The 18,889-nt window shown below is 29.5% G+C and overlaps 3 protein-coding genes across 5 annotated transcripts; 1 reads left to right on the forward strand and 2 right to left on the reverse strand.

Annotated features, from left to right (window-relative positions):
• Positions 1–1,390: 1,390 nt before the first annotated feature.
• Positions 1,391–11,589, reverse strand: LOC141533109 (putative protein FAM10A4). Its single transcript, XM_074251802.1, has 5 exons — positions 11,431–11,589; positions 10,975–11,243; positions 10,099–10,511; positions 1,766–1,978; positions 1,391–1,671 (listed from the first exon to the last, which is right to left on the reverse strand). Exons 2-5 carry the CDS (start codon positions 11,240–11,242, stop codon positions 1,435–1,437), a joined length of 1,131 nt encoding a protein of 376 aa, XP_074107903.1. The 5' UTR covers position 11,243; positions 11,431–11,589; the 3' UTR covers positions 1,391–1,434.
• LOC141533108 (uncharacterized) lies at positions 4,077–9,972 on the forward strand. Its single transcript, XM_074251800.1, has 11 exons — positions 4,077–4,223; positions 4,346–4,466; positions 5,873–5,956; positions 6,032–6,384; positions 6,440–6,599; positions 6,731–7,222; positions 7,322–7,678; positions 7,871–8,043; positions 8,130–8,321; positions 8,422–8,685; positions 8,768–9,972. The coding sequence occupies exons 2-11, from the start codon at positions 4,391–4,393 to the stop codon at positions 9,146–9,148; spliced, it is 2,532 nt and encodes an 843-aa protein (XP_074107901.1). The 5' UTR covers positions 4,077–4,223; positions 4,346–4,390; the 3' UTR covers positions 9,149–9,972.
• Positions 11,590–13,371: 1,782 nt separating the features above from the next.
• On the reverse strand, positions 13,372–18,636 carry Slmb (beta-transducin repeat containing E3 ubiquitin protein ligase slmb). 3 transcript variants are annotated; one of them, XM_074252123.1, is made up of 10 exons: positions 18,460–18,636; positions 18,124–18,215; positions 15,870–16,113; positions 15,551–15,737; positions 15,010–15,466; positions 14,414–14,787; positions 14,253–14,331; positions 13,848–14,031; positions 13,674–13,723; positions 13,372–13,584 (listed from the first exon to the last, which is right to left on the reverse strand). In XM_074252123.1, exons 2-9 carry the CDS (start codon positions 18,175–18,177, stop codon positions 13,713–13,715), a joined length of 1,590 nt encoding a protein of 529 aa, XP_074108224.1. In that variant the 5' UTR covers positions 18,178–18,215; positions 18,460–18,636; the 3' UTR covers positions 13,372–13,584; positions 13,674–13,712. The 3 variants fall into 3 exon arrangements, with proteins under 3 accessions (XP_074108224.1, XP_074108223.1, XP_074108222.1); XM_074252122.1 differs by having other exon boundaries at positions 18,305–18,636; XM_074252121.1 differs by having other exon boundaries at positions 18,124–18,635.
• Positions 18,637–18,889: the final 253 nt, after the last annotated feature.

Genomic DNA, 18,889 nt, shown 5'->3' on the forward strand with positions numbered 1-18,889 from the left:
TTGATGAAGAAAGTAATTTTCCCGAAGATACTGAACCGAAGACACCGACCTTCAGAAAAGTGCCATGGCATCCTAATTTGCACATGCTCAAAACTAGACAAACCTAGTTGACCTATTATTATTATTATTATTATTTTAAATATCAATGGCACAATTTATTTTTATTAATTATTTTAATTATTTTAATTATGTCCTTCTTAAATGTGCAATATTAAATTTAAGTTTTGTGTACAGAATTTATTAATCATGGCTCTATTATTGTTATGTATTATTATTATTATTATTAAATATAACTCAGCATTACTTGCGCTAAATATTAAAACTCACTTAAATAACCGAGTAACTATTAGCGTAAGTAACGGTAAGTTACAGCCATTTTTGGGTCATAAGATGTGGGTTACAGATTTTTAAAATAATTATTAAATTTATTGTTAATCTATTGTCGTTGTTAATTAACGATAGCTTTGTAATAAATTTACTTTGTTTTGAAACTGTCCGGCAAGCTAGAAAGTTAATAAAAATAATTATTTATAATACACATAAATCAATCATTTGTTCTTCTTCTCTTAAACAGCAATAGTATACAGTAGACTGTGTCAGAAAAAAAAAATTAATTTTTTTTTTTTTTTTTTTTTTGAATAAATGCATCTAAAAATTTTATTTAATAGAAATTAATCAAATTAATTAATAATGAGCTTATAACGTTAAAAATATAATCAGTGGACAAAATGCAATGTAATTTCTAAATTATTGAAATTTTTTAAAAAATTAATCAAATAATTCTTTGAAAAAAAAAAAAAAAAAAAAAAAAAAAAAAAAATCTCATAAAATTTGAGCTGGCGTACGGAAGAAGTCCTCTTTCCCATTTAAAATACATAATTTTTTTTTTTTTTTTTTTTCATTTTAAATGCAAATAGTCGAAAAAAATTTTTTATCAAATTTTCGTTTACTTTAGAAACGAAGGCAGAAATTTACAGGGCGTCTTTTTTTTTCTGACAGTCTAGTATACAGCCATCAATTTGTACCTCACACTCCACACTCCACCATACTAGAAACATAAAACCAGAAATTTATTACAGAATTTTTTTATTTTTATTCTATTTATGAATGTTTATACATGAATAAATAAACCCGCTGAAAATGAATTTTTTTTTTTCATAGTTCTTATACTTTAAAAAAAAATCTCTATTCACACTGTTAAAGAAAAAAAAAACACTTACATGTAATTATCGCGTAAGCGATTGTGATGATTACGAAAAATTCTAAGTTATAAATGCAAATGTGTAAAAAATAAGAAAGTTATTGCGTAATTGGTTTGATGCTTTACAAATCTGTAAATCTGAACAGTGTATTTAATATTTTTTTATTTTTAAATTTCTCGATGTTGGTGTTTATGATAAGAGAAGTTAATTCAATTATTGACCATTAATTAAATTAGTCAAGACCAACGTCGTCATCAGGAGCAGGAGGGTTGGGTTTACCTGGACAGGATCCTCCAGGCATACCACCTTCACCCATCATTCCCGGAAACCCACCGGGCATTCCAGCGCCTCCACCAAATTTGGAAGCTACCTTGTTGATAAGATTCATCACCTTCGGGTTCTTTTGGTACTTGAGGATGTTGGATGGATTTGTCGAGATCTCCATGAACGCTGCAGATACCTCAGGATCCTTTAAATTGAAAATTTTTATTTTTGTTATTAATTATTCATAAAAAAAATTTTATTTAATTATATTTAATTTAAATATAAATAAAAATTCAAACCTGGAATGCTTGTAAGACTTCAGGATCTTTTAGATAGCTGTAGAAGTCGTTCATTGACGCCTTAGCTCCGTCATCAGTTTGTGATGGACGAGAGTTAGCTTCACGAGCCTTGGCCTCCTCTCGTGCTTTCTTCAAGGTCTCTTGACGTTTCTTCTCAGCTTTCTCGAGAGCTTTACGTTCTTTCTTTCTCTTGTGTTCTTCAATTTTTCGAGCCTGGAAAATATTTCATAAATTATTAATAAATAATTTATTTTTGTTAAAAAAAAAATTTTTTTTTTGTTAAATTTAAAAAATAAAATAAAATAAAATAAATTTTTATTTTTATTTTATTTATTTATTAAATATTTAGGTTGCATTAAAAAATGCTCTATTTCTAGATACATAATTAAGAAATGACCTTGTATTTTGTAAACTATCAACATTTTTTAAAATATAAGCTCATTCCGACATTACACTCATCGAGACCTTTCATTTGAATACCCACATCAATTTTTCATATACTTATATATATTATATATATATATCACATATATGTATATATGAAAAATATATCAATAATGCATGTGGGTACTCAAATGAAAGCTTCTGATGAGTGTAATACCGGGATGAGCTTATATCTTTAAAATCCCCAATAATTTAAAAAGTACAGTGCAATTTAACAAAATTAATTATTTAATAAAACAAAATTTTAATTTTTTATAATTCACAATCACGGCAGTCACCTAATGACTGCAAGGTTGCTAGTTTAAATAATTATTTTCATAGCGACAATAATTCATAAATATTAAAATAAATTTTTTAAAATATGACGGTCAACGACTGAAATACATAACTCTGATGTCATCAGCATCTAAAACGTTACTTTTAGATGATGTTATTGCCAAAAATTATCCCTGATAAAATTTAAATAATTATTAATATAAAAAAAAAAAAAAATACTTTATAAATTTGTAAGCTTATTTTTAAATTACTAAAAAAAATCTATTGAAAGATTAGAAAAAAAAGAGGCCTGTTGATCGATAAGCGAAGAAATGAGTCACCGCTTGAAATCTGGCTCGCTGAAGATATATATCGAAAAGCCTAAGTGGACAATTTAAACGATCAGGGGTCGATGTAAAATAGTGTAAGTAAAATGTATAAGATATTTCTATATATCGAAGGGTTTCAACGACAAGCGGGAGGCCAGAGGGGTTAAATTTGCTTGGGTCCATATACGGCGACACGGCCCGGACACGTCTAAATATAAAGACGCTCGCGTCGCGATGCTCCGCTGTCCGAACCACAGAAACATTTTACTATACGGGAAACCTTGTCACCAGTAAGACATTCAAATATTTGTATGCATTATAATTTTGCAATGGATCTCCTCGTTTCACCTTTTCTTCTTCATTTTCTTCTTCGTTTTACAAATACAAATTTGATAAAATTCTGTAATTAATTTTTTTATATAAAATTAATATTAATGTTAATAAAAATAAAAAAAAAAGTAAAGTCTCACTTCATAATTTTTTCTTTCGTTACACAAATAAAAATTTTATAAAATTCTGTGATGAATTTTTTTTAAATAAAATTTATCTTCTAATATTAATATTAATAAAAATAAAAATATTAATTTTCCCTGACGTAAAAATATAATAACAAATTCTGGCTTTGTTTGCTGGCTGACGTTGAATTCAGTTAAAAAATCTTGACATTAAATATTCAAGCTAAGCAATGTAATCAGATTCACACATATTTGTCAATTTAATTTAACCTGCCAAATTTTGCGAGTACTCTTTACGTTAAATCTCTGACGAGTGTCACGCTAGTGACTAGGTTGTAAAGCAATTTCCTCCGAGATCTTCTCAAGATGTTGTCCATGTCAAAAACGACCTTGCCCTCTTATATTAAAAATTATATCCACTCTATTTCTGTAAAATCGACCTTAAACATCTTCCATAGTAAAATCCACCCTATATAATTTAAAAAAATAAAGAAAATTAGTAAACAAACACTTGAATTAGTAAATATAAATAAACTAATGCTAGATGATTGACAGGTACCGGCTGATAAATTGAAGAAGCAACTGGGTTAGATATTTATAAACGAATAAATATTTTTAAAAACTCTATCAGATTCTCAGAAGAAATATTAATCGATTAATTTTTTCAAAAAATTATTTCTTCTTTATCTTGATTATTTAATAAAATAGAGACAGATGAATTAATCAGGAGTTTTTAATCCACGTCAACTTGAATGAAATGTTGAGGAGAGAATTGACAGTGCTTGGGAGAGAGAAGATGCATGTTTGAAGAGTGAGGAAAGATCTCGAGGAGGCAAGCCAGCTAGCACAGCAGATTTAGTCCGGCAAGAAGACGCACGGGCTGGTGGTAAATTTTGTGAAGACGAGGGTTTTAGAATCGACGTGGGACAGTTTATTGTGAGTGCACAGTTGCTGAACACCACCACTCAAAACTGGGTAGTAATAATAATAATAATAATAATAATAATAATAATAATAATAATAATAATAATAATAATAATAATAATAATAATCTTTATAATTATTGTAATAATAAAAATTTGTTCTCGTTGATCCAGGTGTGACTCGGTGTAATTATCAGTAGTGGCTAGTGAAACGACGTGATGACGGGCTCGGCACGTCTGAGACCCGTTGTCGTGGTGGGCCTCATACTTGCCCTTCTAGCTGTCGCCTTACGGGGTAAGTTTATATTTATTTATTCTATTTCTTCTTTTTAATACCCTGGGACAAATTAATATTTTTTAATTATTTCATTATTTAAAAATTTTATTAATATTTTTTTAGTTATTTAAAAATTAAATTTTTTATAAATAATTAAAAAAAAAAAAAAAAAAATATCTTTATAATTAATGGCAATTATTTTTGGGCATTTAATCTTAAAATATGTTTTGCGATATTTTTTTATTAATCGTTCTTGGCAATATGCAATTTTCAGTGTCCAAAGTATTTATAGGGTACGTGATATTTGTACACTAGTTACATAAAGTCGAGGAAAGGTCATCTGTTTTATTAAATTGATGATCATTTTTATCCCTTCTGTAATTATCTTCATTTAAAATTAATAAACATTTCTTCTCAACAAAATTACTGGCTTGTCCATCTGAAGACTTATAAATATATCTTGATAATTTTTTTTATAATATTTAATTATTTATTAATTGAAAATTAAATACGAGCAAAGTTTGTAGAATTGAATCCATTGATCCGAAGAAATGACATTAACCAATAAATAAAATTATAAATATTACCAGTACTCTAAAAACATGACACAGTTATGTCGACGTTAGAAACGATGTCGTTAACTGACGTAGAAATGACGAAGGTCAATGTTATGTAAGGTTTACATTTACTCGTGGTTCATTGAATTTTTATTTCAATTTAAATTTAAATATTGCTTATTTTTATAATTTATTTTGTTTCTTCCTTAGTTGCTTTGATGCATTGATTAATTTCGAATTTAAAATAAATTATTTTCAAAAAATAAATTATAAATACCGAGTACTGGGGCAAATACCTAAAAGGTAGCAACAAAAAGTAAATTGTACTCAAAATCTATACAAATAATTTCTTCTTAGTAGTAGTATGCGTTCGAGAGCCCGTGAGTACCGCCTACCAAGTCTAAACTTAGACATTGGGCCACAATTGCCGCAAGCTGTGTTTCAATTCACGATTCGTATCTTCATTAATTATAATCATAATAGTGATAACTAATGATGTTATAAACTTTTCTTCACAGCTTTTATTTCTTCTTTCTTGTATTTTTTAAATCGCTGATTTTAATCGAGCCACATAACGGCCCTGGCCTAGAACTTGGATCGCAAGTTCGTAGGACAAAGTTTAAGTCTATGACACCCGAAGAATTTTTATCTGGTATGTGTTCTCTAACACAGAAGGTTCTTGTAGGTCAATTCTTCTTAAAGCAACACTTGCAATTAATATAAGATATTTTAATAAAAGAGTAACGATTAAAATTAAAATAAATAAAATTTTGGTTAAAATAAATTAAATAAATAAATAAATCCTGATTTAAATTAATTTAATAATAGATTAGAGCAATAACATGTAATTAATTATCTTGATTGCAGAAGTGCAAGGTGATGATCAGCTGGATGTATCTGAAGTTCAGTGCCGACCTTTTATCGAAAAAGCTTTGAAAGATCTTGGAACAGGTAAAGTTCAAGTGTTTTTGATTTTTAGTTTTTATTTTGAGATTTTAAAGGATTGTTTTGATTTTTTTATTGTAGGTAATGTCGATGAAGGCAGTAGAGAAGATGATGGACAAGGTAGTGATCATGGAGGAAGTAATGAACAAGAAAGTGATGGCCAGAGTGGAGAGCAAACTGATGGTCTAAGTGGAGAACAAATTGAAGCAACTGATGGCCAAAGTGAAGAAGAAAAAGCTGAAGCGACTGATGGTCAAAGTGGAGAAGAAACAGCTGATGATAAAAGTGGAGAAGAAATAGCTGATGGTCAAAGTGAAGAAGAAATAACTGATGGTCAAAGTGAAGAAGAAATAACTGATGGTCAAAGTGAAGAAGAAAAAGCTGATGGCCAGAGTGGAGAGACTCAAGAAGTTCAAGATCAAGCTGATGAACCTGTAAGTTATTTTATAAAATTGAAGTGTTATAAATTTATAATAAATCATTTTTAAGGACCAGAAAGAAGGAAGTGAAGAAAGTACGACAGAAATACCTGAATCTGGTGAACAAAGTGAAGATAATAAGGAGTCAGTAGAACAAAGTACTGAAAAATCAGAAGAAGATGATAAAGAAGCTGATAAAGCAGATGAAAGTCAGGAAAATACTGAAACAGGTAATGTTATAAATAGTATTTTTGCTTAGCGAAAAAAGTTTCACTGAGTAAACAAATTCCGCCTTTAAGTTATAAATAACATTGTTTTTTTTAAGTAAAATTGAGATGAGAAATAATTTTTGTGTTTTTAGAAATTACCGAAAAAAATGTTGAAATCGAGAAGGACGAAACCGCGGAAAAGTCTGACGAGGTTGTAGAACCGGTTGACGAAATCGATTCAAAAGAAACTGACCAAGAAAATACAGAGGATAATAAATCCGAGGAAACTGGTGATGCTGAAAAGAGTGAAGAAGCAGACGAGCAAGATAAAACTGAGGAAATTGTTGCAGAGTCTGGAGAAACTAAGGAAGAAGTTGACGCCACTGGAGAAGCTAAGAGTGGAGAAGCTAGCGCAGAAGATACTAAAGAGAATCAATCTGTAGAGGAGGTCGTCGAGTCTGAAGAAGCTAAAGTTTCTGAAGGTGAGAAAAGCGATGAGAATACAGTTGAGGGAAGCGAAGAAAATAAAGAAAGTGAAGAAACCGAGGTGGTGTCACGCGAGAAACGGGATCTAGGAGAAGAAAGCGCTGAAGGCGAGCAAGAAAAGTCAGAGGAAGACGCTGCTCAAGGCTCTACTGAAGATGGTATTGAATATTTACTGTTATTTACTGTGAAATCTACTACCATTTCGGCTGCCGAATGGCCTTTTTTAAAAATTTGTTTTAGAAAACTGTTTATTTTAGGTGAAGAACCATCTCCTGAAGAAGACTTGATCCAAGAAATAGAGATCCCTGAAAATCTGAGGTCTCGTGATCACATTAACCAGATCTTGAGACTGGACCAAGAAAATGAAGAAAAAGAAGCGGCTATTGCTAAAGCCGCTGATGTTGTTCTCAAAGAGTTGAAGCGGTTGTATGACACAGCTATTCAGCCGTTGGAAACTCTGTACAAGTACCGAGATCTCAGTAATCGTCACTTTGGAGATCCAGAGATATTCTCAAAGCCATTGATTCTCTTTATGGGCCCTTGGAGTGGTGGAAAATCTTCTATTATTAATTATCTCCTTGATAATGAGTACAAGACCACCGCACTCAGAACTGGTACGTATTTTATCAATAAAAATAATTTAAAAAATTAAAATCCTTATGTGGTATATCTTGCATGGTATCAAGTATATTATAGTAGTTAGCCACTAACAGTCTTGAGTGTTAAGTAACATGTAGATAGTCTTTTAGGCGGTTTGCAAGAGTGCTCTGAATAGTCTTGCGAATCGCCAACTAAAACTGATCCAGGAGCGGAGCCATCACCGGCGTACTTTAACATTGTCATGCACGGAGAGGAAGAAGAAGTGTTGGATGGAACTCAGTTGGCTGCCGACTGGACCTTCTCTGGCCTCCAGAAGTTCGGGCAAGGACTTCTGGACCGCTTGAGAGGCTTGAAGCTCAACAATAAATTATTAGAAAAGGTTATAAGCCACTTTACAGCTTAGTTGAGTAATAAGTTTAATTATGAGGCAATTAGTAATTGATTATCAATGATGTGACATTTCAGGTGAACATCGTTGAGATTCCAGGAATTTTGGAGATCAGAAAGCAAGTACAAAGACTCTTTCCGTTCAACGATGCTTGCCAGTGGTTCATTGACAGAGCAGATATCATTTTCTTAGTCTACGATCCGTCTAAATTGGACGTTGGGCCAGAAACTGAGGCCATTTTGGACCAACTTAAAGGACGAGAGTACCAAGTAAGTATCAATTTTTACACAAAATTTTTTTCACTTAAAAAATCACATCAGATAGATGCGTGGTCATATTTATATATCATTTAATAATTTTATCCAATAGACAAGAATTGTTCTCAACAAAGCTGACCAAGTGAAGCCAGAAGAACTGATGAGGGTCCAAGGCGCTCTGATATGGAACATCTCTCCTCTTATGTCAAGCGCAGAGCCGCCTATCATGTACTCGACGTCTCTTTGGTCGATGCCTTACGAAGTTGGTGCTCCAACTCGTCTTCTCTACGCCCAAGAACGCGCATTCTTGAGGGATTTGCGATCGGCTATCGACAAGAGAGTCGAGCACAAAATCGCCAGCGCGAGAAGATTTGCCGTAAGTATAAAAAATATTTTTACCTAATAAATGAAGCAAAAATAATAATAATAATAATAATAATAATAATAATAATTTTTAGGTGAGAGTTCGCAACCACGCAAAGATGGTGGACTGCTACTTAACGACCTACTACAACCACAAGACCTTCTTCGGTAGCAAAAAAGACATAAGCGACAGAATAATCGAAAACCCTCAGGAGTATCACATCTACGAAGGACTGAGCACGCTGACAAACATCTCCCGATATGACTTGCCAGATCCAGACGTGTACCGCGACTTCTTCCGGCTGAACCAGCTGTACGACTTCCCGCTGCTGAGCTCGACGTGCACGTACTTCCGCGGGTGTCCCATTAACAGGCTCGACGTCGCAATTGCCTACGACCTGCCCGAGTTAGTCGGAAAATACAAGAAGGCTGTTGAAGCAGCGGTACACCAAGACGACAAGCCACCAGCAAGTTGAAGGAGTTTCTAAGTGCGATTATTCGCAAGCTAAATTCGAGCTCGACCCTCGAACTCTTAACCAAGCCCTAATTAACAAACAAATAAAAAAAAAATGAAAGAGTTTAAGTTAAATAAATCCTTTTCATCAGGATCTGACACTTAATAACAAACGTCGATAGCCACGTAACGTACTGCTGGCAGTTTAACGTGGAGATTGTTAACGCAGAGGGTATTTATTTACTAACGGGTACCTCAGTGCTTTCAGTGTCTCCTTGTTCCGTTTTATTTTATTTTAAATAAAACATTTAAAAGTAAACAACGCACTGTCCAATCTAATGTCTTTTTATCGATAGTTGTTATTGTTATTTATAAATTTATAAATTATCTCACTATCGATAACAAGCTCATTTGATTTTGTTTAATTATATTTATGTTATTATTTAATTATTAATACTATGTTAATTATAATTATAGTAATAATTATTATTATTTTAGTTAGATAAGAAATACTGTGTTCGTATGATGGAAGATAATTATTAATGAATGACACGTTTGTTAACGATCTATGGACGATCACAATTTATAGTTAAAAATATTGTTTGTGATGATAATTGATCAATAATCAACGTTTTGAGTTTCCTTTTCTTTTGCTATACTCATGCATTTTTTTCGTAGCACTACTCTCTACCTAGCTCGTATTTATTGCACAAGTTTTTTCTCCATATCTCATATATATCTTCGATTATTTATGATCCATTTGTCATTTGTCCGATAATACTGTACTATTATTTTGATCAAAAGAATACAAATAATAATAATAATAATACTTAACATTTACTTAAACATAGTCTACTTTTTGTGTTAAGCAGAAATTAGCAACCTTGCAGTCACTATGTGACTGTCGAGACTTGAGAACTGTAAATAAATAAAAAAAAAGTAATATAAAAAAGAAGAAACAGTGGTACTCACGTTTGGAGTAACTTCACGTAGCCACTCGTCAGCTTCCTCGTCAAAGTCAAATTTACAGGCCAATCTCAAGTCAGTAGCGGCCTCCTCGAAGTTTCCAAGAAGCTGGTTCGCGCGACCGCGGAATTTGTGAGCTGATGCGCTGTCGGGGTTCAGATCTAGAGCACGGTCGCAATCACGGATGCAAGCGTTTGGTTTCTTCATCTCCAGGAAAACTTGTCCACGCTTAGCGTACAGCAGAGCTGCGTGGGGATTCAGAGTTATCGCTTCGGTGTAGAGTTTTATGGCTTTCTCGTAATTTTTTTCAGAGAAGACTGAAACAGCTTCGGAGCGCTTTGACTGAGCTTCAGCGATTTCTTCCTCAGTTGGCTCGACGGTCGGATTTCCCATTTTTTGTGGTGGATCATTGTCGGGTTCTGTTTAAAAATTTAGTGTCAAATTATGATACTTATTTGTAAAAAACTTGAAAAACCATAAGTACAATTTTTTAAAAATAATTTTTAATTCTAATTTAATAATTAAAAAAAATCACAAAATTTTTTAATTAAATTTTTCTTGTTATAATTTTTTATGACAATAAATTAGCTGACATATGATATTTTTTTTTTTTTTTTTAATTAACTAGGTTTCAAAAATTGCATTTATAATTCTTTAATTATATTAAATTTTTTAAATAAATTTTTCTTGCTATAATTTAATTATTATAAAAATTCTAAAAATCATCAGATGTTTCTCAATTTAATTATCATAAATTTTTATAATAATAATAATTTAATTATTATAAAATTCTTAAAAAATTTCTAACGTAAGTAAACTGCAGTGTCATTCATTTAAAATTGAATAAATTATCTAATGAAATAAATTTTAAATTTTAATTACCAAGAACATCGGTCATATCAAGTTCCAATTCACTCTCGGCATCAGATTCAGACTCCATTTGTTCAGGTTCGTCATTTGACGGCTGCATTGGTACTTCCATGCTTGGTGGATCACCAGCAGCTTGCATCGGGACTTTTCCGCCGAAATGTTCGATGAATTTTTTGACAAATGCTAAATCGGGTAAATGAAGCATCTGAGGGTTCGCTGTGCACAACTCTACGAAGCGTTGTAATGGAGCCAGATGCTCCTTGTTAAATGGCAGAGACATGCTGAAATTATTGAAAAAAAAATTAATAATAAATTATTACTTTAAAAGTTTTCTTGGTAATAACCTTGTAAGTTAAAAAGTTTTATTTAAATTAATAATCAGCCGATAAAAAATTTATGGTTATGACGAAGCCGAATTGGGTTTACTTGATTTGTTTTATTTAATTAAAAATTTTTTTAAATACTTACTTAGATTGAATTATTTACTTAGTCAATTATCAAACACTTAATCAAAATTAAGCTGAGTAATTACATCGATAGTCTGAGAACAATACACTTGTTTTCAGTTTGTAAGACAGAGGAAAACAAATGACAAATGACCAGCAAAATATATGTCGGTGAAAATGGGGATCGAGCTTCTAGAGTGCCACGCCAACTAGTGAGTATGATGAAAATTAATGGAGCGCATATTTAATAATTTTAAGAAATTTGAAAATATAATAAATGCAATTTTAAAAAAAAATTTTTTCAACGATTTAGAATGGCCTAATTTGCCCCTAAAGTCATTATTTTAGGAGTTATGGCCACTTTTATGTTTCGGGACAAAAAACTTTAATTTCTCTTAAAAAAAAAATTTTTTTTCACATAAAACACAACTGTTTCTTGTAGGAAATTTCCCGAGGAACAATTTAAAGTGGTTAGAATTGCATTTAAAGTCATTATTTTAGGAGTTATGACCACCTTTATGATTCCATAACATAAATTATAATTTTCGACGATTTAGAATTTTCCGTGAACACTGTCATAAAAATTAATGAAATAAGAAATGAAAACATAAAATATAAATTTTTACTATTATTATATTTCAAAGAGTACATATTAACTTATTGCTAATTATATTTAAAATTTTTTATTACGATTATTCGTTTATTTCCGTTGTATAATAAATAAAGGCAGTAGTTTATAATTTTCAGCCGGATTAAAATTGCACAAATTTTTTTTTAATAATTATAATCGAAATATTTAAAATTGATGAGGAACGGATGTTTTTTTTTTTTTTTGAAACTTTTAATAGAATAATTCTTGATTTAATAATAGTTATGTTATTAGTACTAAAATTAACAATGACAATAATTAAAAATGTCTTCAAAGTGTTAATTTGAAGTCTTAACTACCATTTGTCATGGTTAACAAAAACTTATTACTTTTTTATATTTAATTTAGTAGTAAATATTTGTACAGCAGTAATTTTAAACAGTTTTGCATGCATTTACAGTAATTACAAAATTTTTCTAAAGTCAATTGTTGTAAAAAAATTAAATTAAACTATTTCAATTGTTACATGCTGCACAAATATTATTTTTTACATTTTATTTGTCCATATTTATATTGATATTAAATTCTAAAATAATTAATAAAAAAAAATTATGTAATATATCACGTTATTACTGCTAAAAGGGCAAATAAAAAAATTTTATTCACTCCACTTACAGATCTAAATGTTATAAACATTTTTAGATTAATTGGAGTTTTAAAAAAAATTTTTTTTTACGCTCTTTTGACACTAGTAGTAGCGAGATATCAGCGGAACCGGAATATTACGTGCAAAAAGAAATATAACACACCAGCATTTGATGCTAGTAAATAAACATGACAAAAAAGACTAAAATTGGACATTTGAACAATCACACAATTCAGTCATATAATAATTAAAATTTAATTTACATAGAATAAGTACTCCGAACACCCGACGACATTTTACAATTTGTTTTCTTCACGCTATAAATTAATTACATAAAAAATCTGCAATTTACTATAATACAATACATTAATAATTAAAAGTAATTCATTATTATCCAACCTTTTTAAAAATTGAGATTTGTTATTAAATTGCCCATTCATTTAGTTTTATTTTATTTTAATAAAAGTCTTTTTGTTGCTGTTAATTTAAATGGCGATGGCGACGACGATAAAAATAATATTGTTGTCTCATGAGTAAAAAATGACCAATTTTTATATTTTATATATAATACGTCAGACATTGCGTTTGAAGATGCTGAGAATTCTCCAGACAACAATATTTTCATCCATAGGATGAACTAGCTCGTTTTTATTTATTTATATTTTAAAGAATTATTACTAAATATTGTGCGTTTAGCACGCGCTAACTTCGACAGCTTGAGTCATTACTTTTTTTTTTTTTTTTTTTTTAATCCATTAATCTGATAATTGTTAGTCCATTATTTTATTCTCACGTGTTTTTATGTAAGCTCAGCTGATAACTTCTATTGTTACAATTTGTTTGTTGCTTGGGCACGATTTAAAAATTTTTTTTTCTTGTTTTTTATTTACCAACTTTCACAAATCGGAACGCAAACACATCTTCACTTTTTAACCACATATCTAAAAATAAAAAAAAAATAAAATGAATGCACAATTTCAACAAATACTTGAAAAGTTTTTTTTTCAACCAACAATTCAATTAAACTTACAATTGTATCACAATAATGGATTGGATCAGTTTTTGTACGTCACTCGAACGCTAGAAAAATTATTTTATTACTTATTGTGTATTAATTATCGTGTTGTTTAATTATAATATATAATATATTATATATTATAATTATTTTACTACATAATATATCATAATATATAATTATACATACGAGAAGGAGATCTAGTATCAGACTGATTATTTGAAGCGGTTGTATTGTTCAATGAAGACCCACCTGGATTAGCATCTGAGCCATTACAATTAAGAAAATCCCAAATAAGTATCGTGTCATCGTGTGAAGATGATACGATTTGGAATTCATCAAATTGTAAACGGAACACACGTCCCGTATGCTCCTGTTGAATAAAAAAAAAAAAAAAAAAAAAAAAGTCATTTAATATGGTGTTACTAATGCCAAAAGGGCGCATCTCAACATCTACGTCCTTTTGGCTCTGCAGATAAAATTAAAAAAATATTTAAAAAAAATTTCATTTTTAGTTTTTCAAATTTCTTATATAAGAAATTAATATTAATTTTTAAGCATTTAATTACATAAATATATTGAAAAAAAATTTACCACTAATGTACGTAAACAGAGAGTACTAGCAACAGCACGTGGATCGAGAGCGGCGACGAGATCCCATACTTTAATTTTTCTAGAAAATAAAAAAAAAAAATGTATCAAGATAATTAAAAATTATTGAAACAAGAATAATAACATAAAAAATGAAATATTACCCGTCATAAGCTCCACTAACAATGTGTTTCCTGTCAAATCTAATACACCGTACTAATTCTTCGTGTCCTTCAAGTACACGTAAACATGCTCCGCACTCAACATCCCACAATCTGATAGTGTTATCGCTGCTACCACTAACCACTAAGCGATCTCTATATTGTAAACACGCAATTCCACGTTTATGTCCATTCAACGTTCGCACAAATTCACAACTCGAGGTATTCCATACTTTAATTGTCCTATCACCACTTGCAGACACTATGTACTTTTCATCGAAATCTACAACATTAACAGCAGCACGATGACCAACCAGTACCCTGCGTAATGCTATTTCTGTTTGTGATGTCATGTCCCAAACGGCAATTGATCGATCCTGTAAATTAAAAGTAACCAATAATTATTTATTTGAATTAAAAAAATTAAACCAACAGTATACACTGAAAAAAAAAAAAAAAAAAAAAAATTAACTTGAATTTAAGGGGTTTAAAAATTTTTCTACTCAAATCAATAAAATGAAATCCTTAAAAATTATCTACTTGATTAAAGTTAATTTTTTTTTGTATATAAAAAATAAAAAACAAAAAATTACACTGACCTTTGAGCAGGTAACCATCATACCATTATTAAATCTTAAATGCAATACAGCCTCACAGTGATGAATTAAAGTGTTAACCATTTCACCAGTATTTGCGTCCCAAACTCTCACAGTGCTGTCGGAAGAACCAGATATAATAGCTTTGTCGTCGTATTGTAAACAGAGAACAGATCCAGTGTGCCCCGTTAAAACTTTAATACACTGTAAATTATTTCTGTCCCATATCTTGATGGTATTATCACGCAAACCCGATACGATTTTTTGATCATCATATTGTAAACAATATACGCCTTTAGAATTTTCACTACGACAATTTATTTTTTGTAATTTATGTCTTCCCATTCTCCAATTATTGTCAATACTCTCGATGTCTTTGACTATATTAGGAAACAGATTTCGATAAAATGCGTGATCTCTATAGCTTTCGCCAGGCCTTGGTTTAAACAAGTGTTGAATCCTATTAAAATAAAAATTCATTTTAATTATATTACTCGTGATAAATTATTTTATAAAAAGTTATTTATAATTATAATACACTTACCAGCCTCGTCTTTCAGCTAATCCACGCCAAACAGAATCAGTTCTTACTTTACGCTCGATAAGTTTTTTCCATAGCATTCCTTCGCTTATTACTCGGTACCATTCTTTACAGACAAGTTCTGCGGCATACAGTGATTCAGCATCCAAATATGATAGAATACTTTCAGCTACATGATCTAAACCTTTTTCTGTAATCAAATTATTTATATTATTAAGAGAATAAGAAAAAAAATTTTTTTTTCTGGATAAAAACATTTAATAAACCAAAATTTTAATTATTTTACTTGATCCTGTTAATTTACAGATAAAAATAAACTTACTCGGTAAAAGTGAAATGAAATCTCTCTGAAGCATTGGTTTGAGAAAAGAGTTAATATGCCCATGCTGATAATGACACATTCGTGCCAATAATTGTTCAACGAAATGAACTTGCTCTGGTTCACTCCATCGTTCAAAATATTTCATGCACATTTCCTTCTCTTGTGTATACTGAGTTGTCAGACTCATCGTCTGTGACGAAGGCTCTTTCTTACGGCTTGGATCGTATAATATCGTCATCGGATACTGAAACACCAAAAAATTAAATTAATATCTCAAAAAAAATTTCAAATTATCATTATTAAATAAATGCTAATTACACGCTTAGTCATAACTCATTAGAGGCTAAAAAATAAAAAATTTTTTATTCTAGATCGAATAAAAATAATTTTTTTTTTTTTTTTAAAAACAATCTCGTGATAAAATTAAGTCGCTATTGGAGGATATAATACAACAATGAGTAGAGTAGCGTACATCAGAGAGAGAGAGAGTCGGTAATACCTACGACACGTTGCGGTTCTTGACCTCATGAAGCAAGTTCTTAGCTCTTTCTTATACTTTTAAACTCCAGACGTTAAGACGTTCCAAGTACTTACTTACTGTACCATTTATCATTGACCTACTCAATTAATAAAGCTTCATTGTTATTCATAAGCTTGAATGTTTAAATTTTATGCTTTAATTTAATAAAATTAAATGAAATGAAGAAAATATAAACAAAGCATGGGATATCATTGTTAATTTCAATATTTGCCCTACTTAGGAGTATCAAGCGTGAGCTAAAGCTGTGCCATTACATTCAGGAGGGGCAAACAATACAATCAAGCTCAACTCTTGCAGCTCTTTAACTCGATTCTGCTGTGCTATCGGGAAAGTCCCAGTACAAATGTAACTGTATAAACTTAACTAAATACATAAACGTATGGGCAGGCGCGCTTTGATAGAGGGATACTCTTCGCAAGAGCATTGATTATTATGTAGGAAAATCTGCCACTATTACAGCTTGTGAATTGTTTTAAGAACATACGGTTCAATAATTTCGATTCACTCATTCACGCAAACTCAACACTTTCTTACTTTTCTATTTAAACAGAAGCTTACTAAAATTACTCCAAATACAATTACTTTTTATGTTTACAAAATATTGCGCAAGAAGTTCAATTTATTACATTTAATATTATTTGATAGAAAAACAATTTTTTTATCTTTTAAATTTCTATTTTTACAAAAATTTTTTAAATTTCATTTTTACATTAAAATTAACTTGGCAGATATTTAAAAATTATTGGAAAATAAAAATGAGAAAAAAAATTAAAATTTAGAAAATAAAAATGTGCAAATTTTTTAAAATAATTTTTTTATAGCAAATTTTTTTTGTTAAATAAAATAAAATAATTAACCGCTAACTTTAATGTCATTTTTACATAAAAATTAAATTAAAAATGATTTTTAAAAAATTTCATTTTTTAATTTTATAAATTAAATTTTTTTTCTCACTTTTATTTTGCAATAATTTTTAACAAAAATTTTTAAATATCTACCAAGTTAATTTTCATGTATTATAAATTTTGTATTTTAATAATTAATACTTATTACGAAAAAAAATAATTTATTGCTTTTAAATTTATTTATATATTATTGAAACATTTAGTTTAATTTATTCAGCATGATGTAAATAATAAAATTTATAAAAACACTAGCCCACTTTAAATTCCTATTTTAGTTTTCTAAAATTTAATTTAATAACAATAACAATAAAAATTACAAGTGAAAATTTTTAGAAGCATTTTTTTACTCTGATTAATTAAAAAAAAATTTTTTTTAAATTAACAGCTGACCGCTAACTTCAGTATTAATAATAAATGAATAAATATAAACTAGATGAATAAAATAAATCACTAAAAGTATGTTGCAATCGATAAATTAAATAAGCAATAAAATCAATAGCAATTATAATAAAAACATATATAAGTAATTAATGACATAAATATTGATTATGCGTAACCTCAATTATTAAAATAAAAATTAAAAATAAATAAAATAAAAATAGATTGAAATAAAAAACAGACAATAGAAACAAATTTAATACAAAAGAAACCGTTAAGAGAAAGGAAATGGATAAGATAGAGAAAGGAGACTGACAAAAATTGAGACGAAAAAAATATTAGTCATACAAACGTAAATAACTAAAAAAAAATAAAATTTTTACTGTAGATAAAAAAATTAATAATTAAATAAAAAAAATAAATATTGTACCTGATTGTTTGTATTTGTTTCATCAAGGATTTTATCCGTCTCCATGTTGATCATTTTCCAACACGGGGTCTTTGCACCCTTGCCTGAACGGCCTATGCGCCCCAAAAATTAATTAAAAATTAATTGTTTGGTAAATTTAACTAACTCAATAATTTAACGTCAAAATATAAAAAATACACACTTAAATAATAACAAACAAATAAGTATAATGTGAGATGAGTCGAGTGTTGAGTGTATTTAGTTAGTACGATGAACGACGCTGGAGCATCGCCATGAACAGGAAGTCTCAATGTAGAAATTCAACAACACTAATCAATTACTAAATAACTATGTTACCATTTGTCACACTTTGATGAATATCTATTCGTATGTTTTAATTTTATACGGTATCTATACAATTTTAACAAATAAATATATTATCTTAATTTACTTAATCTATATATGTGTGTGTATACATATATGTGTGCATGTATATATATGGGCTAGTACACCAAGCGTATTTATTGGTGATAACCGTCATAACTGACAAACCAACTAATCATTTCAAAAAACATTGCTGCGCTCTTCTTTCTCTCTCTGTTTTCTTATGATTCTTGACGTACTGTAATTGTAAAAAAGGTTAATAGATATTTTACAACAACTAGAGGGCGTTTGATGTTTCGGCTGTTGGCGGGATTATTTAAAAAAGTTTTGGTAATTATAATACTAAAGTTAGCAGTCAGCTGTTAATTTAAAAAATTTTTTAATAAATTAATTGCAATAAAAA

This window comes from Cotesia typhae, unplaced genomic scaffold (assembly GCF_013202065.1).
Source record: "Cotesia typhae breed Kobodo isofemale line unplaced genomic scaffold, CoteBio_Ctyphae contig_83, whole genome shotgun sequence".
Lineage (NCBI taxonomy): Eukaryota > Metazoa > Arthropoda > Insecta > Hymenoptera > Braconidae > Cotesia > Cotesia typhae.

Bases quoted from the DNA above. Each gene is read 5' to 3' on its own strand.
- LOC141533108 (XM_074251800.1), top strand. From the start codon at position 4,391: ATGACGGGCTCGGCACGTCTGAGACCCGTTGTCGTGGTGGGCCTCATA. The intron at 5,957-6,031 runs GTAAAGTTCAAG...TTTTTATTGTAG, and splicing joins TTTGAAAGATCTTGGAACAG to GTAATGTCGATGAAGGCAGT. The intron at 8,044-8,129 runs GTTATAAGCCAC...GTGACATTTCAG, and splicing joins ACAATAAATTATTAGAAAAG to GTGAACATCGTTGAGATTCC.
- LOC141533109 (XM_074251802.1), bottom strand. From the start codon at position 11,242: ATGTCTCTGCCATTTAACAAGGAGCATCTGGCTCCATTACAACGCTTC. The intron at 10,512-10,974 runs GTAATTAAAATT...ATTTTTAAACAG, and splicing joins TGATATGACCGATGTTCTTG to AACCCGACAATGATCCACCA. The intron at 1,979-10,098 runs GTGAGTACCACT...AATATTTTCCAG, and splicing joins TACGTGAAGTTACTCCAAAC to GCTCGAAAAATTGAAGAACA.
- Slmb (XM_074252123.1), bottom strand. From the start codon at position 18,177: ATGATCAACATGGAGACGGATAAAATCCTTGATGAAACAAATACAAAC. The intron at 16,114-18,123 runs GTACAATATTTA...TTGGTGTTTCAG, and splicing joins AAACAAATACAAACAATCAG to TATCCGATGACGATATTATA. The intron at 14,032-14,252 runs GTAAATTTTTTT...TTTATTCAACAG, and splicing joins TCTGTTTACGTACATTAGTG to GAGCATACGGGACGTGTGTT.